At 49.1% G+C, this 24364-nt stretch overlaps 2 protein-coding genes across 4 annotated transcripts in view; one reads left to right on the top strand and one right to left on the bottom strand.

Moving 5' to 3' along the window:
• Ctnnb1 (catenin beta 1) overlaps window positions 1-15315 on the top strand; it is a 28487-nt gene extending 13172 nt beyond the window's left edge. For all 3 annotated transcript variants that reach the window (XM_075964131.1, XM_075964132.1, XM_075964133.1), the window contains exons 2-15: window positions 4552-4612; window positions 4926-5153; window positions 5282-5535; window positions 5636-5874; window positions 5953-6154; window positions 7657-7801; window positions 10133-10236; window positions 10314-10652; window positions 10813-10971; window positions 12025-12144; window positions 12431-12581; window positions 12667-12788; window positions 13436-13496; window positions 14094-15315. In XM_075964131.1, coding sequence (XP_075820246.1) covers window positions 4600-4612; window positions 4926-5153; window positions 5282-5535; window positions 5636-5874; window positions 5953-6154; window positions 7657-7801; window positions 10133-10236; window positions 10314-10652; window positions 10813-10971; window positions 12025-12144; window positions 12431-12581; window positions 12667-12788; window positions 13436-13496; window positions 14094-14302 — 2346 coding nt within the window. In that variant the 5' untranslated portion in view covers window positions 4552-4599 and the 3' untranslated portion in view covers window positions 14303-15315. The remainder of the gene's footprint in view (window positions 1-4551; window positions 4613-4925; window positions 5154-5281; window positions 5536-5635; window positions 5875-5952; window positions 6155-7656; window positions 7802-10132; window positions 10237-10313; window positions 10653-10812; window positions 10972-12024; window positions 12145-12430; window positions 12582-12666; window positions 12789-13435; window positions 13497-14093) is intronic.
• A 2823-nt stretch (window positions 15316-18138) lies between these two features.
• Window positions 18139-24364, bottom strand: part of Ulk4 (unc-51 like kinase 4) — a 315649-nt gene continuing 309423 nt past the window's right edge. The window contains exons 36-37 of the mRNA XM_075964113.1: window positions 19968-20053; window positions 18139-18309 (exon numbers count right to left, since the gene is read on the bottom strand). Of these exons, the coding sequence (XP_075820228.1) occupies window positions 18246-18309; window positions 19968-20053 (150 nt within the window). The 3' untranslated portion in view covers window positions 18139-18245. The remainder of the gene's footprint in view (window positions 18310-19967; window positions 20054-24364) is intronic.

Here is a 24364-nt window from a genome sequence, read left to right as displayed (position 1 = left end):
GACAAATCTTTACAGTGTACAAGAGTGTTATCCCACAGCAAGACATCATGTCCTCTTTCTTTTTGTTAATAACCCGCAAGTCCAGTTTATGCTGCTCTTATGCCCACAGGTGTGGGGCCCTCCATTGGAACACAGTCGCTGTCCTAGAAAACCGACTTTCCCTGTTCCAGCACTCACCGAGTGCTCCTCAGCTCTGGGTTGGGGATCCAGGGGGCCCCTGCCCCCCATGCTGAAATGCTTACTGGCTTCATCTTGTGCTAGTGTCTGTTTTTAAAAGAATGCATTTCATTGCATGTTTTTTCTTATTTGTGTCTGTGTGCCTGCATCTGTGTGATGGGCATCAAAGACACTCTTAGGTCAGTTGGTGGGCCCTGGAGATGGAACTCAGGTTGCTGGGCTTGGTGGCAAGTACCTTTATCTACTGAGCCATCTTGCCTGCCCATATCTGCTTTTTTAATAATACCATGCTCTTGGTGATGTCTGTGAAAGACCATTTGACATTTTTTATGGTCTTAAGGGCTAGTGGTATCTTGTACTCATTGATGACGCCGGCAATAAATGCAAAGTTAAGAGTTGTAAAGTTGAAGTATATGAACAGCCATCCTAAACGAGTGTATTCAAAGAACTTCTTAGGTATAGTTAGTGCATATGTGTGCTCCGTAAAAATAAAGTGCTGCATTAGAAACCTGACAACGCAGACTTGTAATACAGACAAGACAGAACAAGAGTTTAGGTTTCAACCAAACAGCCTGAGCTACAACATCCTGGAGCAGCGCTGCAGGGTGGGGTGAGTAGGCAGGGATAGCTGCTAGAGCAGTCTGGGAACTCAGTTGGTCATGACAGGGCCCTGGTAAGTGGACAGCTTCTACACTGCCTCTGGTGGACTTGGTATTAGCTTATATTCTGTCCTGTTTTGGAGCCATGTTGATTGATAATCATCAATAATAATTGATAATTAATCAAAAAAGGCTTGGATGTCCTTTTATCCTTTAAAAAAAATCCACGGTGCCACTACATTTCTGTCATTAGAATTAGTTAAGAAAACTTCTTCTATGTTAAGATGTTTATTTTGTGTCCTGGTATAACAGGCAAGTGAGGAAATACTAAATATTCAAGAATTGAAGCCAAGATTCTACTATGGTCATTCACTGCAGTTTTTGTGGGGTTTTTTTGTTTGTTTGTTTTTTGTTTTGTTTTGTTTTGTTTGAGATATGGTTTGTATATCCTTGACTGCCCTGGAACTCACTCTGTAGACCAGGCTAACCTCCAACTCAGAGATCCACCTGCCAGTGTGCCTCCCGAGTGCTTGAATTAAAGGTGTGCACCACCACCACCCAGCTCACTGAAGTTTTACAATGGTTGTCATGCGGGATTTTTATTTGAAAAAATACTTGGCAGTAAATTTTATATAATACAAAGTGTCATTAACTGCAGGATTAATGTTATAGAACTGGCCAAAGAAACACTTATTGAGCATATCACTGTGGCTGGGGGTGTCTACAGTCATTGGTGATGATAGCCTGATCTCCTTGTCAGTCTTTTTGTTTCTTAGCCATTTGTGTGCTATAGTTCAGGACATTTCATTCAGGGCACTTGAGGATTCCTTCTAGAATATACAGCCGAAGAGGATGAGCAGAGAGGGAACTGGAGCTGTGACTTGAGTGCGGGACTGGTGCTCTCAGGTGTGCACATTTTACTAAAGAGCTCTGTGCGACCTGAAGATGAGCCCAGAGGTTATGACCTTCTGGAATCAGAGCAGATTATCTTCAGTTCCCCGGGTTTGTTCTAGTACACTGTGAAAAATGAATTGTTGACATGAACTGCCCGTGTTAAAACTGTTGTTTTATAATGTATATGCTTTGTGCAGTGATGTTATCCACAGTTATAATAATTCATTACAAGGTGAATAATTTTATTCTGATGGGAACTTGGAAAATAATTTTAGCATAGATCTATACTGTTTCTACAAGAGGCATTTATAGATAGTTCAAAGTCGGGTGATCTTTGCATTGCTAGGTAATTGGAAAAGTAAAGTAGAAAGAAGAAACAAACCAGAGATAGATGTGGATGCAGGCTCCTTAGCCTGGGTGGGAAGATGCAAGAGAAGGAGCGAGCCCAACGTGCACCTTGTCAGAGGTTGCAGACATTGCAGAGGTCTCTAGCACCTTCTTGGGTGATTAGGCTGCTTCTCCTCATTGTCTTGTGATTCTTGCTGAAATGCCTGAGTTCCTTCATCCGTCACCCTTTCTTTGTTATATTTGAGGTCTTTACATGCAGTGTTTTAGGAGTATTTTACGACTTTGGTTAATATTTAGCTTGATTTTTTTTGTTGTTCCAAGTTTTATGGGGATATTAGGTTAACTGTTTATGGCATCGACTTACCCATTTTAAGAGCACTGTCTGTTTCTGCTGAGTTTGCTTTTCTTACGCTTTTCCTTTGATTTTGAAGAGTCTCCCACAGAGGCAGATAGAAAGCATTGATTATCGGGAACTTGAGGTTGGTTCCTTAATAATTGGCAGGGAGTGTTGGAAGAGAGCCAGCCGTTGGCCTGAAGTCTCTGATGAGGAAAAGTTTCCTTGGGACAAGGCTGCCCCACTTTCCTCATCTCAGAGCAGGGTGAACTCATCAGTTTCTTTTGGTGGATAATGCTAAGAATTCTTGGAGTTTTGTTTCTATCTGTAGAAAAGGCTTTAGCCTGCAGGTTGCTACTTACCTGATGCCCCTTTGCTCCTGTTTTTCCTCTCCATGGTTGCTGTGAGGAGGAAGGTGGTTTTCATGGATGGTGCATGGATGTTTTTTTAGGTGCTGGTACTCTGTGCTAAATGTGTGTTGTACTCAGGACTCCAGCATATGCAGATACTGTGAGTTCAGAGCATGAACTCGCTTTCCCCCGTAACATTATTATAAACGGTGCTCTGCATCGACACACGTTCCCCAGGAGGAAGGTGTGGGTTGTGCAGCATAAGGAGCAAACAGGCAGGTGTACAGCCTGGTCTCCAGGCCTGTTTATGCTGGCCAGCTGAGGAGCTAGTCCTAGATTGGGTTCAAGTCTCCCTCTGAAAGGCTGCATTGGGGCTGCGGCTTCCTGAGGGCTGGCAGCCCTACCTCAGGTGTACAAATCTCTCCACATTGAGGAGTGGGCTTGTTTTTTGGCTCAAGTTGGAAAGTTGCTGTGCCCCACCACATATAAGGATTTTTTTTCCCCTTTAGTTTTTTAGTTTTTCAAGATAGTTTATTTGTGTAGCCCTGGGTATCCTGGAACTCATTCTGTAGACTAGGCTGGCCTCAGACTCACAGAGATCTGCCTGCCTCTGCATCGCAAGTGCTGGGACTAAAGATGTAGGTTATCACTGTCCAGTGGGGTACAAGATTCTTGAGGGAGAGGGCCCCCTTATTGACACCCTAAGTGTCAGTTTGTCTGGAGCATGAAGCGAGGATCCAACTTGAGTTTACCCACTTTAGCCTCAGAAGAGTGATGAAACCCAGATGTGGCCCCAGTACTCAAGAGGCCAAGGCAGAAGAAATGCCAACCTGGGCTGCAGAGTAAAAAAGTTCTCGGAAGACAAAGGGAAAAGTCAGTGTGTCTCCTTCTACTTAGAGAAAAAAAAAAAGGTCACTAATGTGAAGTTTCCAACTTAGATTCATTAAACATTGAAAATCATCTCTGCATGAATTAAAAATGCAGTCATCCCCAGGGTCCTTCCTGTCTCTGCACACTGGGTGTTAGTTTATAAGTCCTCTGTTATTCTTTCCTGCGGGGTGGAGAGAAAACACGAGACGAACTGTATTATGTTAGCTCTAGTGCAAGATGAACCGCTTGGGACAGACATTGGTGATGGAAATCTGTTCATAGAGTACTTAGGGGCCATGAGCCTTAAGCTTCCATTTTATTCTTGGTGATTTTGTATTTTTCTTGAATATTGTACAGTAAAACCAAAATGCAGACATAATTTAGACCACAATTTACCTGTGGGGAATGTTCTACTTGGTTGATCGTGGGGCAGCCATACCAGTTGCCATGGTGTGTGCATGATTGCTTAATTTAGACAAATCTTATTGATACGCGTATTTCTATTTGTGCTTCAAACTGTAGCTTGAAAAGTAATTTTGCTTTTTAAATTGCATAAATAGCCATTCTGATCAGTGTGTTATATCAGAAAAAAACAACTGATTTATTTTATAAATATTTGGTGTTTTTTAAAAACTCCACTGCCTCCAGAGGCATCCAGCACAGTCTGAGCATCTTTAGCCTTCAGGAATTCGCAGTGTAGTTGGATTTTAAATAGTGTTCCTTTTGCTGTCTTTCATTGGAGAGTGACCATTTCATTCTCCTTTGGTGCCTTGTGTGTCTGCAGTCTGTTTCTGCTGAGACATAGCCTTCACTCAGAAGGTCGGTGGTATAGCTGTGGCTTTAGGGCCTGTGTTCTCAGTGTAGCCCATAGTAGGATGGCTTTTGGTTTGTGTTGGTGGGGTATAGCCTAACACATGTAGCAGGCATCTTAGTCACCTGAATTAAAATCAAGCTTAAATTTTAATGATTGATCCCCCAGGGTATCTGAAGTTCAGTGTGCAGCTGCTGTGACACTCCTGCGTGGACAATGGCTACTCAAGGTTTGTTATGCACATAGAGCTCAGGCCACTGCACGGGGGGGGGGGGGGGGGGGGGGTGCTTCATTGCCTCTGTGGGTCTGCCTAGGAGTCCCTGCTCCTCGTCCTTGCCCCACCTGCTTGCCAGACCCCCCTGGGAATCCAGTCTGAGTGAATGATTCTAAACCTGAGTGCCATTAGGTCGCCCCCTGTTCAGTCATGGACCACATACTGGCTGTCATTCTGATCTCCTTTCTAAACGGATTCAGTGGGTTGTTGCCGCAGGTGTCTTATTCAGATGGCGTTTTCGGTACACTAACATGTTCTGATTTTATAGCTGATCTGATGGAGCTGGACATGGCCATGGAACCAGACAGAAAAGCTGCTGTTAGTCACTGGCAACAGCAGTCCTACCTAGATTCTGGAATCCATTCTGGTGCCACCACCACAGCGCCTTCCCTGAGTGGCAAGGGTAATCCTGAGGAAGAAGATGTGGACACCTCCCAAGTCCTCTATGAGTGGGAGCAAGGCTTTTCCCAGTCCTTCACTCAAGAGCAAGTAGCTGGTAAAAAGCATTTGTGTGTTTAGCACGGATGTGTGATGGCTTAGACAGAGGAATGAGGAGTGGAGGAAAGGTGGGACACTGCCTCACTCTGAGGACAGTGGTGTCTCACGTGCATTTACCGTTCCCAGATATTGATGGGCAGTACGCCATGACTCGGGCTCAGAGGGTACGAGCTGCCATGTTCCCTGAGACTCTAGACGAGGGCATGCAGATCCCTTCTACACAGTTTGACGCTGCTCATCCCACTAATGTCCAGCGCTTGGCGGAACCGTCACAGATGCTGAAGCACGCAGTTGTTAATTTGATTAACTACCAGGATGACGCGGAACTTGCCACACGTGCAATTCCTGAGCTGACAAAACTACTAAATGATGAAGACCAGGTAAGCGGTTACACAGTTTGCTTTCCCGTTTACTCTGAGAGAAACTGCCCCACGTCAGTATTTGGAAACTAATGGTGCTTCTTGATCCCCTGTCTTCTAGGTGGTAGTTAATAAGGCTGCTGTTATGGTCCATCAGCTTTCCAAAAAGGAAGCTTCCAGACATGCCATCATGCGCTCTCCTCAGATGGTGTCTGCTATTGTACGCACCATGCAGAACACAAATGATGTAGAAACGGCTCGTTGTACTGCTGGGACTTTACACAACCTTTCTCACCATCGTGAGGGCTTGTTGGCCATCTTTAAATCTGGAGGCATTCCTGCTCTGGTGAAAATGCTTGGGTAAGAAAGTGTGGCTGTAGAACTAGAAGGTAGGAAGTAGAAAGGTGCCAGTGTGGCTGACAGAGGTTCTCTTCTCAGATCACCAGTGGATTCCGTACTGTTCTACGCTATCACAACGCTGCACAACCTCCTTCTACATCAGGAAGGTGCTAAAATGGCTGTGCGCCTAGCCGGTGGGCTGCAGAAAATGGTTGCTTTGCTCAACAAAACAAACGTGAAATTCTTGGCTATTACAACAGACTGCCTGCAGATCTTAGCTTACGGCAATCAAGAGAGCAAGGTAAAGTAATGAGAGCTGTTGTCACAGAGCACGGGGCCACCGAGTCAGCACACAGGTGCTCAGACTTGTGTGCCTGCTGTTTGTGTGCATCCATTTCCTGTAACTGTCTCTGTATACGGTGCTGTGCTGTCTCCTGAGTTCTTACACTTGGGCAGCAGGTACCCTGAAATAATAGAAAAAGAGGAGCTGGGAACACAGAAGGAATACTGAGGGCCTTGTGAAGATCTCTGAAAGGAAGTGAGGGGTTTTCTAGGTGAGAGTCCTGAAGAGGAGGGAGGACCCCAGCACTCGGGAGGCAGAGGCAAGCGGATCTCTGTGAGTTCGAGGCCAGCCTAGTCTACAAGAACAAGTTCCAGGACAGGCTCCAAAGCTACAGAGAAACCCTGTCTCGAGAAAGGAAAGAAGGAAGACACTGATAAAGTTTTGGGATAAGACTGTATGTAGATTGGCTGGGTAGATCTTGCAAGGCTTTGTTGGGCATACCGAAGTCCAGGAGATGTAACTGGGTTGCAGAGTATGAGCATGGGTATGAAGTAAAATCTGCTGTGGAAGTGAGCAGAGGACTGAAGGGTGAGGGAGTGGTCATTCTGCAGTGTTCCTGTGAAGGTGCACAGCATGAAGATCAAGATCAGAGGCTGTTTTCAACTGGCTGTTCTGACAGAACTTTCACTACAGCTACAAGCAGACATGGTTGCTTTTCCTGTTCTTTTCCTTTATGTTCAGTGTGGGGGAGGTAGCCAGAGTTGATGTATTCTTTTTTCTAATGATTTATTTTTATTTTATGTGCATTGGTGTTTTGCCTGCATGTATGTCTTCGGGAGGGGCTGTTGGGCCCACTGGAACTGGACATAACAGAGTTGTGGGTGCTGGGAATTGAACCCAGTTCTGTAACAATGAGGGGCTGGCTTGTTAGTTGGGGGTTTCTGTCCCGCCCGGTACCCCACAGCCAGCAAGCCCCAAAGAAAATCACACAGAGATCTCTATAAGTTATAAAACTGATTGGCCTATTAGATCAGGCTACTTACTAGCTCTTGTAGCTTATATTAACCCATTATTCTGATCTATGTTAGCCATGTGGCTCAGTACCTTTTTCAGTGGGGCAGATCACATCCTGCTGCTTCCGTGGTCTGGGCAGGAGTGGGAGGAATCAGCTTCCTCCTTCCCAGAATTCTCCTGTTCTCATTGTATTATTTTTACTGTCTGGTTTTTCCGCCTATACTTCCTGCCTGGCCAATCAGCGTTTATTTAAAACATGATTGACAGAATACAGAAAATTCTCCCGCACCACAGGTCCTCTGAAGAGCAGCTGTCTCCCCGGCCCGAGTTGGCGAGCCTGGGTTGCACAGAGTGCTGCCGCAGAGGAGCCACGCGCCAGGTTGAGACTGGATCTTAGGGCCCTTGAATGGAGCTGGCTAAAAGTTGTACATGGCACAGTAACATGGTGAGGGGGCTGCTTGCCAGCATTTCTGGAATGTTCTGAGTAATGGTTTACATCTTTCTAGCTGATCATTCTGGCCAGTGGTGGACCCCAAGCCTTAGTAAATATAATGAGGACGTATACCTATGAGAAGCTTTTGTGGACCACAAGCAGAGTGCTGAAGGTGCTGTCTGTCTGCTCCAGCAACAAGCCAGCTATTGTAGAAGCCGGTGAGTACACACGTGCTTGGATTATTCCCTGGGGAACAACCAAGTCCATGCTTAAAACAGCACTTGCTTGTCCTGGGGTTACTGAAGTTTTTGTGATTTCTTGTTAGTTCTCTGTGAGCAGAGGTTCTAAGATTTAAAAAAAAAATGGTTCTTGCTATTCCCTGTTTTTTTTTTTGTTTATTTTAATGGGACAGCTTGCATATGGTAATTTATGTTGTTGTGTACTTGATGATAGAAGAAAATATGTGGTTTGTACTTGAGCCTCTTGTTCTGGCTTCCTTCAGTAAGTGCCTAAGAGCATCTGCATAGGCTGTTGACCCAAGCTTCAGACCCTGAGTGGAGAGGAAGATGATGGCGACCTTGTGTGGAAGGCAGTGCTGAGGATGAAGCACAGTGGGGCAGCGCCCGTCTGTCTGCTTGTGGGGGCACTTCTGGATTTAGGGTGTGGAGGGGTTACTGAGGTAGCTGCTAACAGTGAGACCATGGGCTTGGGAAAGGCAGGCAAAGGGGATTATCAGTCAGTTTTCCTAGAGACACTCCTAGAAGAAGACTTGTTCAAACATATGTTTGTAGATTGAAAAAAGTCTACAGGTACTGGAGTAATTGGAAACGTGCATGGAAGCCTTTTAAGTCCCTCCCCCCATTATTCTGATTTGTTTATCTTGAATATACTTAGCACCTAAAATATTCTAAGCAGTGTAATCTGACCCCATACCATGTATATTATAGCGCGGTAGAGAACTGGTTCATGTGCTCAGTCTTGTGGAGATGAGCCTATAGTGCAGTACTCAGCCAGGGGCAAGAGGGTCAAGAGTTCTAGGACTGCTTGGGATATTTAGCAAGGCTTTGTCTCGGAATAGAACAGAGATGTGTATTAGGACAGACGTGAACAGTGCATAGCAACGACAGTGTCTGAGGAGGCCTGGACGATAACTCAGTGGGGAGGAGGAACAGCAACCTTGTTGTTTCCCCCGTGAGACAGAGGTTAGATGCTCTTCAGGTAGGAAGGAGGGGTATTGGGGGCTGTGTCTTTAGAGGACGCAGAGTGCTGGTCTAAATGCAGTGTGCGCAGTAGGTGCGCTGCTGGCCCTGTGACACAGGGATGACGCGTGTGTTTTGTTGCTGCTGCTTGGACGCTACATGGTAGAGAGTGCTTGGCTCCCTTTGGAAGGTTGGGTGAGAGAAGATCTGAAAGGTCCTCAAGGTTGATAACTGAGGCAGTGAACACCACTAAAGGAAACCGCCTAGCTTTAGACACACAGCAGACGTAAGTCCTTGGGTCTTGTGGAGCAGTGATGAGGCTCCAGGAGCAAACCGCTGAGAAGTTGCCTTTGGCAAGAACTTTGGCATTGTGCAGGTTAAGTGGAACTGTCAGGGTTTGCCAATTTGTTAATAAAATAATTAAAGGAAATAACGAATCAGAATGACAGAAAGATTAGCAGACGGCTCAACGGGTGGATTAGAATGACAGGAAAGCCAGGCTAAGAGCTAGAAGTTGACTGAGTTTATGACAGGAAAGGAGGGGGTGTCTCAGAGTCTTGGAAGTCTCTTGAGCTGTAGTGATGAACATCTGGGGCAAGATGCGTTTTCTGAGTTAATAGTTGTATAAAGGGAAGGGAGGAAGTCTTGGGGAGAGTGGTCAGCCATTTAAGAAAGGCAGAGCTTCAGCCTCAACACAGGTCACTGCCGCAGCTAGGGTAAGCTGTGAGGAAGGCATCTTTATCATGAGGAAAGGTAAACTAGGTGTTAGCCAGATTTGAGGAGGTGGACAAGGAGGTGAGAACCTGTCTCATTGTTCAGAAGTGATTTCAGGTGAAGGCGGGTGCTATGCAAGGGTTGTCAGGATAAAGACCCAAACAAGAAACGTGAACCTGGGTTGTGTTTCAAGCGACTTTTTGTATGGGCTGTCGCTGTGTTGCCCAGGCTGTCCTTAAACTCGGGTTTAGGCAGTCCTGACTGTCTTGGGCTACTGCAGTGCAAGCCCAGAGTGTCTATATTCGTGCTTCACGGCTTGGTGGCAACTTAATGACTGTTGGGGATTGCAGTGCTTTCTTCTGTAGCATACTGTTTGTGACTGCCGGCTATGGCCTCTGCACCGCTCCATCTGCAGCTCAGAACCGAGCCTGCTGCTGAGGGTTATTCTGGAAATGGCTATACAAGTGACAGACAGAAATGGTGACGCTGTTTTCATTAAAGATAGAAGGAAACAGCAGCTATTTGACAGAAGTTGTCACTGGCATGGTAGAGTGGGAAAAAATCCTTAGGGGACACTCTGTGTAAGGGCTGACAGGCACACCTAGCTGAGAGCCATTGCTTTGTCTAACTTTGTAGGTGGGATGCAGGCACTAGGACTTCACCTAACAGATCCGAGTCAGCGACTTGTTCAGAACTGTCTGTGGACTCTTAGAAATCTTTCAGATGCTGCAACTAAACAGGTACGTTGTGCAGACACTGCTGCCTTGGTGCTTGGGTCTCCATGAGCCCTGAACTCAGCATGTTTTTATCTCCACAGGAAGGGATGGAAGGTCTGCTTGGGACTCTAGTGCAGCTTCTGGGCTCAGATGACATAAATGTGGTCACCTGTGCAGCTGGAATTCTCTCTAACCTCACTTGCAATAATTACAAAAACAAGATGATGGTGTGCCAAGTGGGTGGTATCGAGGCTCTTGTGCGTACTGTCCTTCGTGCTGGTGACAGGGAGGACATTACTGAGCCTGCCATCTGTGCTCTTCGTCATCTGACCAGTCGGCATCAGGAAGCGGAGATGGCCCAGAATGCTGTCCGTCTTCATTATGGGCTACCTGTGGTGGTTAAGCTCCTGCACCCACCGTCCCACTGGCCTCTGATCAAGGTAACCTGTCTGCACTGCTGGGCATAGAGATTTTAACTTGGGATTGCCGGTTGGCATGGTTGGCTCAGAGTAGAGCGGGGTGGTGGGATTCCCAAGTGTTTGTGTACTCGGTGCTGCCTGTGATTTGGTTGTGTTGTACACCAATTCTCCCTTTGTGTAGGCGACTGTTGGATTGATTCGAAACCTTGCCCTTTGCCCAGCAAATCACGCACCTTTGCGGGAGCAGGGTGCCATTCCACGACTAGTTCAGCTGCTTGTTCGAGCTCATCAGGACACCCAGCGACGCACCTCCATGGGTGGAACACAGCAGCAGTTTGTGGTAGGGAAATCTTCGTGACACTTGGTTGTTTGGAGGTGTGTGTGCGTGAATGCATAATATACATATGCTGCCTCCACCCCCGCCCTGAAAAATACTGTTTCATTGGTTTCCAGAGAAAAGAGAGGGGAACACGGGGATTAGGCCTTGAGTGCCTGTGCCCGTGTAGGAAATCTGCCACAGCCGTATCTGAATCCAACTCTGTTAGTTTCTTCCCACCACATCAGAATACAGAGAGGAGGAAGCCTCCCACAACAGGTTTTAGAACCCATACTGCAGTTCTGTGGATTTCCTTTCTCCATAGGATGGCCTCATACTTAAGGTGCCACCTACAGTCTAAGGACATTTCTGTGTTCTCACAGAAATCCAGTTGACTATAAAAGTCGCAGAGTCGTAATATAACTCAGTCCTAGGTTAGGAAGAAAGTACTCAGCACAGTGCTGCCTGAGTAGGCTTGGGAGATGCCAGCAGTGGCCATTCTCCTGGAGTAAAGTTGTCACCAGACACATGTGAAAAAATAGAGTGGCACAAGGGACGAGCCATCAGGGTGACCCACATTCACTGCAGCGTACCCAGCGTGGTTGTGCTCTTCCATGCAGTAAGTGTGCTGGCTTAGGAGTTTAAAGGACGGGAAAGCTGAACACATTGCCCCTCAATGTCTGTGCGTTTGTATCTGCAGAAGCTCAAGTCTCCTGTGCAAAACTTGGTATTTACATTGTGCCTATGTTTGCCCTTGGGTCATGCTAACCCTGTAGGGTGCATGAGAAGAGAGAATGAGTTGCTCAAGGCAGACTGCTCTTGGCACAGGTACAGACTTTCCTGCTGCTACGTTTGATCAGTCTGTGGTTAGTTGAACCTGCAGATGTAGAAGCCACAGAGCACAGGAGGACTGCTGGCCCTGTGCAGGGAGAAGGCCTGCTGCCATCAGAATGATACCCAGTGTGCGGGAACCCTCCGTCCTGAGCACTGGGCAAGCTCTGAGGACCTTAGGAGACTGTGTGACTGGAGTAGCAACTGCTGCTCAGAGTGCCAGCTTGTTGATGGCTTTTCTCCTAGGAGGGCGTCCGCATGGAAGAGATCGTGGAAGGGTGTACCGGAGCTCTCCACATCCTCGCTCGGGATGTTCACAACCGAATTGTAATACGAGGACTCAATACCATTCCACTGTTTGTGCAGGTGTGTTGACTTCAGATGGGAGCCTTTCAGACTTTTTGTTCCTAAAAATTGAGAGAATTGGAGACCTTCCTTAGGAGCGTTGGGACTAGAGCCTCAGGAGGGAGGGGCAGAGCACAGCCTCCAAAGAACAGGGTCATGGCTGAGAACCTATTGTGTGAACACAGACATGTAACATAGCCGAGTGGGTGCTCCTGACACCCCACAGTGTGCAACTTTGTACATTTGGGCACAGGCCTTGCTTTATTTTTGGGATTAATTGGGTCTTGTTTCTGTGCTTTCTCCATAGTTGCTTTATTCCCCCATTGAAAATATCCAAAGAGTAGCTGCTGGGGTCCTCTGTGAACTTGCTCAGGACAAGGAGGCTGCAGAAGCCATTGAAGCTGAGGGAGCCACAGCTCCCCTGACAGAATTACTCCACTCTAGGAACGAAGGCGTGGGTGAGTAAAGGAGCCTCCCAGCCCATTAGCCGTGTGCGCTGTTGCTGGGCCTGTCCTGAAGGGCCGCTTTCTCTTCCTTTCCCAGCAACCTATGCAGCCGCTGTTTTGTTCCGGATGTCTGAGGACAAGCCACAGGATTACAAGAAACGGCTTTCGGTAGAGCTGACCAGTTCCCTCTTCAGGACAGAGCCGATGGCTTGGAATGAGGTAGGCAAGCGGGGCCTACTCAGCAACCAGTGCTTGTTCTGCGGTGTCTGCGAGCCGTCTCTCTCGGGCCTCAGAGTAACACACATGAGAAGGGCTGCAAGGAAAGAGTCTGCTGAGCACTTGGTTGGGAGTCAGTTTATCAATTCTGTGTTTACAACAGTCTGCTTTTCTACTTTACATATACTTTCTCCTTGAATGTGTTGTTAATTCGCCCTCAGAGTTATTTGAATCATGGTTTCTGGTAAACTTCTCTAGAAGTACATCTTAGACACCCTTTAGTCCCAACTAGGGTGCACAGTCCCAGTGGGTGGTGTTTGTTGAGTGCAGTCTTGGGTTCCAAACAGTGAGTAATGTGAGAGACGGGTGTTCAGTAGGCATGTTCTGACCTGAGCCCTTGATTTGCCCCACCTACATCCCAAACCTGTTCCCATTGATGCCTTTGTTATTCCAGCCACTGCCCACTCAGCGTCAGAGCCGTCTCTGTAGACTACTGTTCCTCTAGTTCTGGAACAGCATGGCTGTTTTTAGAATGAATTGGTGAACATTTTAATGCTATGTGCAGTTTGCATTCTTTGTCTTTTGATCTTATGTTTATAAATATTCAAGTGTGGTTTTGGAAATTTATATTCTGCCCTGTACCCATTTAGACTGCTGATCTTGGACTGGACATTGGTGCCCAGGGAGAAGCCCTTGGATATCGCCAGGATGGTATGTTGTAAAGCATTGATCCCCAAGGCTGGCCCACTCACCTAGGAGCCTGGAGTGGAGGAAGTGGTAGCTGCACTTGAGGTGGTCCCTGAATTCCAGAGTCAACAGCAGTGTCTTAGTGGAGCACAGGAGCTTGGCTGTGGCTGTGGCATGCTGCAGTTAGATGGTCCTCCTGCCAGCCCTTTCTGTCCCCTGACTTTTCCTCTTTGATTAAACAGTCTGTCATCGTACCTTTGTCTGGAGACGGGAGGGTCAGGGGTGGGTGATTGATAGTTGGTCCAGATTTGAGCCCCATAAAGTGCCGCTGCCATCACCCCATCCCTGAGGCTTTACCCCGGGAACTGCTGGAGCCCTGGCTTCTCACCTGAGATAGGCAGTTTGCATGCCAGGTAGGCTTCCTCCGTCTCCTGAGGCAGCCAGGCATAGTAACCTGATGCCTCATGCTCTGCCAGGGCAAATGTTGTGTTGAAGGCAGACTGCTGTGGTGTGTGGTGGGCTCTGGAGCTGTTGTGAGGCCTGGTGTTGTGTAATTACTTAGGAGACTAGTTCCTGGTAAAATGTCCTGACCACGGTTAACCTGTCTTTCCTCTCTTCCAGATCCCAGTTACCGTTCTTTCCACTCTGGTGGATATGGCCAGGATGCCTTGGGGATGGACCCTATGATGGAGCATGAGATGGGTGGTCACCACCCTGGTGCTGACTATCCAGTTGATGGGCTGCCAGATCTGGGACATGCCCAGGACCTGATGGATGGGCTGCCCCCAGGTGACAGCAATCAGCTGGCCTGGTTTGATACTGACCTGTAAATCGTCCTTTAGGTAAGCAGCTTGTAAAAGCCAGTGTGGGTGGAACACTTACTCTGCCTACAGAACTTCAGAAAGACTTGGTGGGGTGGGATGGTTTTAGACCTGTTTGTAAATCTGCCACAAAACAGACACAGACCTTGGAAGGAGATGTTCGTGTGTGGAAGTTTCTCACTTTGATGTTTTTGCCACAGCTTTTGCAGCGTTAAACTCAGATGAGTAACATTTGCTGTCTTCAACATTAATAGCAGCCTTTCTCTCTATACAGCTGTATTGTCTGAACTTGCATTGTGATTGGCCTGTAGAGTTGCTGAGAGGGCTCGAGGGGTGGGCTGGTATCTCAGAAAGTGCCTGACACACTAACCAACTGAGTTTCCTATGGGAACAGTCGAAGTCAACTTTTTGTTGTGGTCCTTTTTGGTCGAGGAGTAATGATACAGATGGATCTGGAGTGACTCACGCAGTGAAGAGAGCACAGAATGGATCACACGATGGCGTTATCAAACCCTAGCCTTGCTGGTTTTTATGTTTCGTTTGTTTTTTTTTTTAATATCTGTAATGGTACTGACTTTGCTTGCTTTGAAGTAGCTTTCATTTTCTGCAGTAACCGTTAGTTTTAAGTCTTGTAGTGTTATGTTCTAGTGAACCTGCTACAGCGATTTCTGATTTCTAAGAACTGAGTAATGGTGTAGAACACTAATTCATAATCACGCTAATCGTAATCTGGAGACGTGTAACATTGTGTAGCCTTTTGTATAAATAGACAGATAGAAATGGTCCGGTTAGTTTCCTTTTTAATATGCTTAAAATAAGCAGGTGGATCTATTTCATGTTTTTGAACAAAAACTTTATCGGGGATACGTGCGGTAGGGTCCATCAGTAAGAGGTGTTATTTGAGCCTTGTTTTGGACAGTTTACCAGTTGCCTTTTATCCCAAAGTTGTTGTAACCTGCTGTGATCCAATGCTTCAAGAGAAACGGTTATAAAATGGTTCAGAATTAAACTTTTAATTCATTCGCTTGTGTCCTGTGGTTTGTCCTGAGATGGATGGTGAGGGATGTGGTACGAGCCATCAAGGTGCCCAGGCTGTCAGGGTTCAGCATCCATTAGCAATGTTACATCAGAGACCAGGCAAACCAGAGGAAGTGTGGGTGTTTCTGCCTTAAATAAGTGACTGACTGATCCTGGCGCTTCTCACCCAAAGGCGCAGCAAGCCTGTGTAGCCGGTACTCCTTCAAGTTTTATCTTCTTGGCCAAGGACCTAGGTGCACTTCCTACAATAGTCTCTGTTACAGTGAGTAATACTAAAGCTGAAGCCAAGTCAGCCTCTCCTGGACTGCATCATCCCCTGCACAGGAACGGAGCACTTGGAGAGGGCAGCCCTTCCACTTTTTAAATGCTAATGTTTATCTGGACAGAATCAGCACCTGAATGGGCCTGGCAGAGCTGTCCTGGCTGTGAGTCTGGCAAGCAGCTTTGGTGCATTTCCTGTGTAGACCTGGTAAGACTCATGTTTGGGTCTTCCAAAGAGAGAATGTTCTGTGCCTGAGAGAGCTGTTTGGCTTCCTGGGTTTTAAGGTTGTGCCTGTTAGCCAGCATCCTAGTCCACAGGAGGGCCCTGTGAGGAAGTCCTTCCCAGAGGTGCCAGCTGGGGTCCAGACAAGGTAAAGGCAGGAGCTGATCCCAGAAAGGCATGCATGCTTTTTCAAAAGGAGAGGTCCAGACAGCTGGGCTGGCAACAGCACCATGTGTATATCTGCTTGAGCAATGGAAACTCTGCCGCTTTGTTCGTTTTGGGTGGGGCCAGAAGAACTACTGCAGACATTCAGGGCTTGAGGTGCAGTTGGGCAGAGCACCGGATAACAGTGACCCCAGCAGCTCAGCAAGCTGTCGTCTGACCATTCTTCAGTGGCCCTTCATAGAGCTGGGTTTGACAGAAAATCGCGGTGAGATACATAAATAGAAAAGCAGAGAACAAGGCTTTCGTGGCTTCAGGCCTTGGGGTATTCGGGGTGACAGCAGAACCAGGGCCACCTTGTGAACACCTGCTGCATAGAGTTCAACAGAATCCGTTTCTGGGCCTGCCGGCTCTTGTCCAAACCAGCTAGTCCTCTACCCAGGACTCCTGGCTGCCGGCCAGGTCAAGGATAGGACCTTTTTATGCTGCCTCTGGCATGGGTGAGGCTGGGGCTGCTGCACCTGGGGAGATTTATTAGTGCTTTCTAGTTTCAGTGCTGGGGAAGGCGGTAAAGGGCACCTTGTGAGCTGTCCATTGGGGAGACTCGAATCCTCCACTCACCTTGTTAACAGCCAGAGCTGCCAGAGCACAGGAAAACGTCAGCCCCGTATCCTGGGAGTTCGTGCAGGAAACAAAAGACGTGGGCATGGCAGTGAGCCTATAACCGACCGCCATTGCTACCTAAGGATCCTCCAGGACGGTTGTGACCCTCTGGAGTTTCCTGAGAGCCAGCATATCCCTCCCTGCTCTCAGGCTGTGGGTTAAAGCAAAGGGCTTGAGCTGGGAGCTGTTGGAGAGGGCTAAGATAGGGCCTGGGCAGCCACCTTCCTGTCACTTGTGTGCTTAGTAAGACTGAGCGGTGGAGGCAGAAGCCTGGGTCTGGACTGCTGGCCACCACCAGAATCCTAGAGCTCAGGGAAGGCAAAGGAGGAATTGTATTTGCTCTCTCTACCCAGCGCGCTCATGGTCTCCAGGGCAGTTTGTGGGGGAGGGCACAGCACTGAGAGGGGAGGGGAGTGGCCAGGCAGGCCTAGCCTCTGGTAAGACAGGAGCTCTACTTCACACCACCAGGCCCCTTGTCTGTAAGCCAGCCACCTAACAGAATGTTCTGGAATGTTAAAGCCTTCCTGTTTTAGATTGCTCTGTGTTCTGCTGAAAAGGGGAGAGGGGAGGAAGAATGTCCCATTGCTTTGAAGCAGTTCCCTGCAGGATTCCAGAGCTCAAGCACAGAACAAAGGGAGATAAGACCTGGTTCTCTCTCTTAGAGCACCTGCCCACTCGGTCCATAATGCATCCAGGCCAGGACCACTGAGCCGCACAGCCCCTGGTGACACCTGGAGCCGTGTGAAGTCTTAGAACTTTCAGCCAAGTCCTGCTTGGGGCTGCTCAGGACTGGACCCAACCTGAACCAGTCATGCCATGGAGCCTTGTGGGCAAGAGGAAGCTGAGGCCCTTGCAGGTGGCTGTGGGGACTAAAGGTAATTGGCATGGCTGCCTTTGATGTGGTCAGGCACAGTGTTGCTGTTTTCGTCGTGAGGCTAAATTGGAGCAGGCAGGCTATCAAGATCATGTCACAGCAGGGCTGCCGGTGAATGTAGGCCCGTGCTCCCTGCTACAGAGGGATACTCTGCCTGCCTGCCTACCTGCCTGACCTGGTCTGGCTGTGCACACCCCTCCCCACAGAAGCAGACCAGAGTGGCAAGTGGGCCAGAAACCTGGTTCAAAGCTGTTCCAGAGGCCTAAGGTCATCTAGTTGAAACTGCCCAGGCCCCACCCCACACAGCAGCCCCACAAACTTGAGCGTACACCAGACCTTTAGCACTTGGCAGAAACGGTAAAGTCTGAGGGATGAACAATTCTGCTGGTTCATCGCCATCCCCTCTAGCTGGGTGGACGCTAGTGTTCCACACTCACTTGCATGCTGGACTGCTGTGTGAATCTCACCCAGGCCTCCCTAAAATTCTTGGAATTCTCTGTTGCTGAGAAGGAAAGGAAATGGCTGCAGAACACCGTGGGAAGGTGAGGTCCGGAGCTGCTGCAGAGGGGCCCCCGAGGCTTGCTTGGCCTCTGCAGAGGGAAGAAGAGGGCTTGAGGCTTCAGGTTCTGGCCTGGTGGTTTTATTAGCTCCACTTGAGGCTGGTGGGAAGGAGAAATGTGTGGGATCTGACCTCACGGTGCAGCTGACCATGAGCCCTTGTGCAGCCTTGTCTAGTGCCCAACAGCCTGGAGGAGTTCTAGGGCCAAGGAAGCCACAGTGGTGTCAACAGGCGAACTGTGGAAGAGAAAGAGATGGCATTTAATGGGCAGGAGTGGTCAAATGCTCCCTTTAAAGGCCACGTACCTGAAAGACCAGCTGGTTCTCAGAAAAGCCCATATTAAAGCCCCAGTGTCACAGTCACAGTTGAGCCAATGTGTCCCTGCTATGCCTCAACATCAGGACCTGGGCACCAGCTGCCTGTGTGGACCTGTGGGGCAGCCTGCCTGCCAACCCAAGTCCCTGCTTCACAGACCTCCCCCACCCACTCTGCCCCTCCCTGCTCTGTACGGCAAGGCCCTGGCCACTATGGGCATTGCCTACCAGGAACTGGGGTACTGCTGGGAGATGGCAAGTGGGCAATTAGGAGCTCAGAATAGAAGCGTGTTGTGTTTGAGACACATGTAAACCAGGCTGCGAGCAAAGAAAAGCGTGGCACTGGGGCAGCCCCCTGAGAGAGCAGACCGTGGGTGGCAGGCACTCTCAAAGGCAAGGAGAGAGAGCTGTTAGCAAGTAAACTGGGTGGGTGGAGGGTGGGTGGAGTGCACCGTGAGAGCCGCAGCCAGGGAACAGGGCTGCCACCCAGAGACAGTTCCATGTATGCATTCCTGCTCTGCCATCAAAGGCCCTGATGAATGGTGGAATGTCTTTGAACTTGGCCTTCTTCTGGCAGAGCCCTGGCCAGTCACTTGGGGCCACACTGCCCACCAGAGCCCCAGAGGACTGGCATGGATGGAAGGCCAGCTTCCCAGCAGGGCTAAATCTAAACAAAGCCTTGCCACCCACTCACCCAGCCCTTGCAGGTGGGGATATCTGAGCAAACCCCAGCAGACAGGGCAGTGGCTGCCTGCATCCTGAAGTGTGGGTGGAGAGGGCACAAGTCTTGAAGAACACTAAGCCTCCTTTGGACACACTTGATCCAAATTTAATTCCAGCACAAAAATAAGCTACCTTTGGTCTCAGGACAAACAGCCTCAGCAGGTGTGGAGGCCCAGATGGCTGGCAGGAAGGAGGGGAGACCTCCCTGCTTAGTGGTCTGTCCACCCTGGGTACTGAGCGGTGTTCCTGACCTACATCTCACAGCATGGGTCCTGGCAGGTGAGGAGGGCCCTCCCATCCAAGCCAGCTTCTCTTCCTGACCTTACGGGGCTGGAGTGTGAGCTGCTGCATGGGATCGCCTTGCAGGGCCTCAGCCAGTTTCCTTCAAGTGAACCCCAAATCCCAGACACTGTCTATGAAACAAACCACAGGAGATGCCAGCTACCAGTGAAGGTTAGGAGGGGGCTCCTCCCCAGGGTAGGGGATCCTGGCCAGGCTGCAGCCAGCGCTGAGCTGATGGGTGGACATGTAAGCCACAGCCGTGCTTTCCAAATTGGATTCTTCTTTGGCTTTCTCTGAGGGCCACGCCTGCCTTCAGTGTGTGTGACATACTTCTTAGCTGTCACTGCTGCGTGTAGATCCCCTAAAGATGGGCTGAGGAAGGCAGCCTGGTGCTGTGGTCAGGGCCAAGACTGCTGACTCCCACGGTCTCCCACCACCAGGCCTGTGTTTTCACAGTGGGCAGAGTCCCATTGTACAGTGACAGGCCACAAGATGGTGGCCCCTGATATGGGAAGCAAAAATGGTCGAGAACTTGGCTGACCTGACCTGAAGCATCAGCCACTTGGCTCCCATACCTGTGAGCCGGAGCCAGGCGCCTCAGGGCCTGCAGAAGGTCGCCAGTGTTCCTGATGCTTTCCAGGTGCTTCTCACTGGAGGTGACCTGCAAGGGGAGAAGATGACAGCAGTCAGCTGCTCTTTCCCTGGTTTGTCCAGGCCCACACAGCAAGCATACAGCCTGTGTTCTAGGTAACATCACAGAGGCTAGTGAATTCAAGACAGCCTTGCTCCCGTCCCCACGAAGCTGACACTGGCTGGCCTCAGGTCACCCCCACTGCTCAAGAAGTTCATGTTTTTCCCCTTGGTCATAGCAACTACAGCAGGATTGGCATCCCTCGTTCTCAGAAGAACCTGAACAGTTCACAGGGGCAGTTAGGTGTGCACGGGGTCCTGAGCAGAAGAGACCCACTGTCTGTTCACTGCTGTTAACTAGTTCCTGTAGAGACACGAGAGTGACTTACGGAACTGCACAGAAAGATGGCTATCACAGGATGGTAGCCGTGGCTCCCTGATGGTTGGAGGGAGCACAAACTTCAGGCTGCATCAGGTACATCTAGGCCCATTTGCTGCTCCCCCGATGCAGGCTTGGTGCATGTAGAGGTGGTACTTCGGAAAAGTCACCCCAGAAACTGCACTGAGATGACTGCCTTTACCCACATGACGGCGTGGGAGGCACAGTTGGGAAACTACTGGGACAATAAAGTGGCCAAGGGACTGGACCGTGATAACACCATGAGCACAGCATGAAGAAAGCTGAAGGTCCAGTCTAAATGTGACATCTTTATCAGTGTCCCCAACATACACTAAAGATCCAGGGAGTGTCTTGGGAAAGGAGGCAGAAAGAGCATGAGAACTGGAGGATGGGGAGGAGGCTGTCAAGTGCTGTGTTCTGGACATGGCTACTGCACCTAGGAACCCGGCAGCTTTAGTCCCCACCAGTGCAAAATCTAGGTGCGCACGGGGTCGGGGTGGGCAGGAATGCTCCCCACACAGGTAGGTTTCCCATGATGCAATGGGTGACCTCATACCTGGGCACATGGGCAGCACTAACTGGACCTAATGGTTTTTTTTAAAGGATAGAGTTGGGTGAGGGAGCATGTTGGGGAGATGCGAGAGAAGTTAGGGGACGTTAATATCACAGACTTTTAAAAAGCAAGTTGAACTCACTGGAAACAATGAGATTTGAGGCACACATGAACTTTAATTGCAGCTGCTGTCTTACAAGGACGAGTACATTAGACATTACAGCTATGCAGAGTTCCAGAGCTGCTGAGTGGGAAAGAGAACCAACGTGCCACCCACTGTCTCCCTGAGCATAGATGCCAAGTCTGAGTGCTCAAGCAGGCTGTCCAGGCAAACACAGCAGGCTGGCCTGGGAAGAAGGCCACAAATGCCTGAGTTGAGTACACCTGTTTTACTAGGCATGGCCACGTTAAGCTTGACACACCCCACGTCTAGAAGTCCCCAGAGACAAGTGGACAGAGCTCCAGGAGATGCCCAACTGGAGATGTGGGAAGGAGAGCGTTCTCAAGCCCCCAGGGTGTACAGTTTTCCAGCTCCCTGCCTTCCCTTCTGCTGTGTCCTGTACCACCCCCCCCCCCTGCAATGGCAGTGACTGCAGCTGGTCACTGGAGTCTGCAGATGAAACACCTTCCTTTGCTCTAACAGTGTTGGGTTCTGATGTGACACTCTTATGGACATAGGCAGCTTCACAACAAACAGAAAATGAAAGACCTGGAAGCCAGAAGGTCCTGGGATGCTACCAATCTGGGAGGGGCTTGGGAATGCAAGCTCACAGTGCAAATGCTGGGCTCCCCTTACCCAACCTGACTGCAGACATGGGACCATCTGACAGCATTGCATTACCAGAGACTGTAGTAATAGGAGCGGCGGGGCTGCATCCCCAGCACCCCGGCCGCCTGGCTAGCTTATGCCCCAAAATAACAACACACAAATTGTATTCTTTTAAACACTGCTTGGCCCATTTCTATCTAGCCTCTTCTAGGCTAATTCTCGCACCTGGACTAGCCCATTTCTAATTATCTGTGTAGCCCACGAAGTGGCTTACCAGGGAGATTCTAGCCTACATCCATCCTGGGTCGGAGCTTCATCGCGTGTGCCTCAGAGAGCAGAGCTATCACATCTGGAGAGGGGAGCATGGCGTCTCTCTGAGGTGTCTGCCCCCGAGAGGAGAGCTGTGGAGTCTGAGCTCACTTCCTCTTCCTCCCAGCATTCTGTTCTGTTTACTCCTCCCACCTATGTTTTAACCTATGAGGGCCAAGCAGTTTCTTTATTGCTTAACCAATGAAATCAACAGATTGATATATGACACATCAAGAGACCTCTAACATCCCAGTCTGAGCACAGGGGCAGGGACATACCAGGTATAATCACATGACACGGGAACCTTTGGTCCAGGTCTGAAGCACCGTCTGAACCGTCTCAACTTGTGGTTGAGTCTAGAGAGCAATTTCTGCTACTAAAACAAAGCTAGTTACCACCAGCAGGTTTCCAGCCAGCCAGGATTACATGATGTGACATTTTAAACACCAGGATGAAATCTGAAGTTAGCATCTAGGAAAGTCTAAACTTGAATTAAACAATCATGGCTAGGCATGGTGGTATATATCCTTTATGCCAGCAGTTGGAAGGCAGAAGCAAGCAAAGCTCTTCAACTCAAAGTTCAAGGCCAGCCTGGGCTGTGTAGCAAGTTCCAGGCTAGCCAGAGCTCTGTGGTGAGACTCTGTCTTAGACAAAAAGACACAGAGGTGACACAGTAACACAGGCCTTTGGCTCATCTGACCAAGACTAAACTGCCAACCACTTAACACTAGAAACAGGGAAGGTGTAAGAGGAGCCAAATGGTAGCAGAGAAGTGATTCCCACCACACACACACACACACACACACACACACACACACACACACACACACAAATAATAATTTTCTTACCATTAAAGCAAAGAACCAAATAAAACAAAACCAAACAAGAACACAACACAGGCTGACTCAGCAGTGAAAAGGAGTGTCACTGAAGACATGAGCAGAAAGCCATCTGTTTGAACACACAGAAAAGGCAACGCCCACATGAGCAGTCTCGGAGATGCAGCTGTTGGAGCTGCAGAATAGGAGGATGGAGAAAGAACGTGTGAAAACAGAAATCCCAGCTGCATGTGTTCTAGGTGTGGCAGAGGTGGTGCCCACCGAGACACTTCCCCACCTCACACCCCAGTATCCCATAGCCCAGCCACGCCTGTGGCAGAGGCCTGTCGCACAGCACTTGGGAGGTACAGGCAGAGTTCAAGATCAGCCTGAGCTACCTGAGGCCCTGCCTCAAAACAAGCAGGCATGTGTTCATGGGTGCTGCTGCCTGCAGAGACAGTTTTTGGTCTCCAGGGACTGGCATTTCAGGTGGCTGTGTAGCTGTCCGCAATAGGTGCCATGAACTGGATGCCAGTCCTCTCCAAGAGCTGAGCCATCTCTCCAGCCTCCTGTACAACGTATGTTATAAACCCACTGCTACCACTAAAGCTAGAGACACGAAGACGTGACAGATCAACCGAGGTGCAACATTACACATGTTCAAGTAGAATGGAAGAGAGCCGGAAAGGAGGAAGCAAGGGAGCCCTGGGTGCGAGCAAATAAGTGGAAATGACGACCTGTCAGAGCCCCACAGAGTGGCAGCTTACACCCAGCAAGCAAGTTTCTAAATGAGTTTTAAAATAACCCAGCAATATACCAGCCTCCAAAATGCTTAATAAAACTATGATAGAACACCTGGGAAGAATTTCTTCAGATGCAGATAGCTAACTGGAAAGGAACCTGGGGGTGGGGGCAGGATAGTTTGACAAGCCATGGAACCCAGTCTTAAGGTTCACCCAGGGCTGGAGCGACCTTGCAACATGGCACTGGCCAGAGGGGTGGGTGAAGAAGCCAAGGCCACTTAGGTGTGAGTGGTGGCTTTCTGGTCCCAGGGCTTGGTCTCTCCAGCCACTACAGGGTGTGGAGCTGAGCTGAGAATCTTCTGATTGGCTGCTTTCTCAATACGTCAGTTTCACTAAAACCCAAGCTGGGTCTGTTCTGTGCAAATAGGCCTGGAGAGACTCTGTACCTTCGGCATGGGGAGGTGAGCTGACACTTGTCCACTGGGCAGCTGAATTTACACGAGACAAAGACTCTGGGAGGAACACTTCAGAGGGAGCTGGTGGAGACGCCCAGCAATGAGAGCTCTTCCTGCGGGCACCAAGTCTCACACATCCAGAGGCTGATCCAGCATGGCCCAAGCAGATGTCGGTATTTAAAATGTCACATGGCAGGTGCCCGTTTCTCAGCTTTTTTCTTGTCTTGATACGTCAGCCAGGTCCAGCTTGCCAGTCATCACTTCATGCTGGCAAAGTGACTGGTAACATTTGGCT

The sequence above is a fragment of the Microtus pennsylvanicus genome, chromosome 3, assembly GCF_037038515.1.
Source record: "Microtus pennsylvanicus isolate mMicPen1 chromosome 3, mMicPen1.hap1, whole genome shotgun sequence".
Classification (NCBI taxonomy): domain Eukaryota; kingdom Metazoa; phylum Chordata; class Mammalia; order Rodentia; family Cricetidae; genus Microtus; species Microtus pennsylvanicus.
Note: the sequence above shows the minus strand (reverse complement) of the source record. Positions and strands in the feature narration are given on the sequence as shown.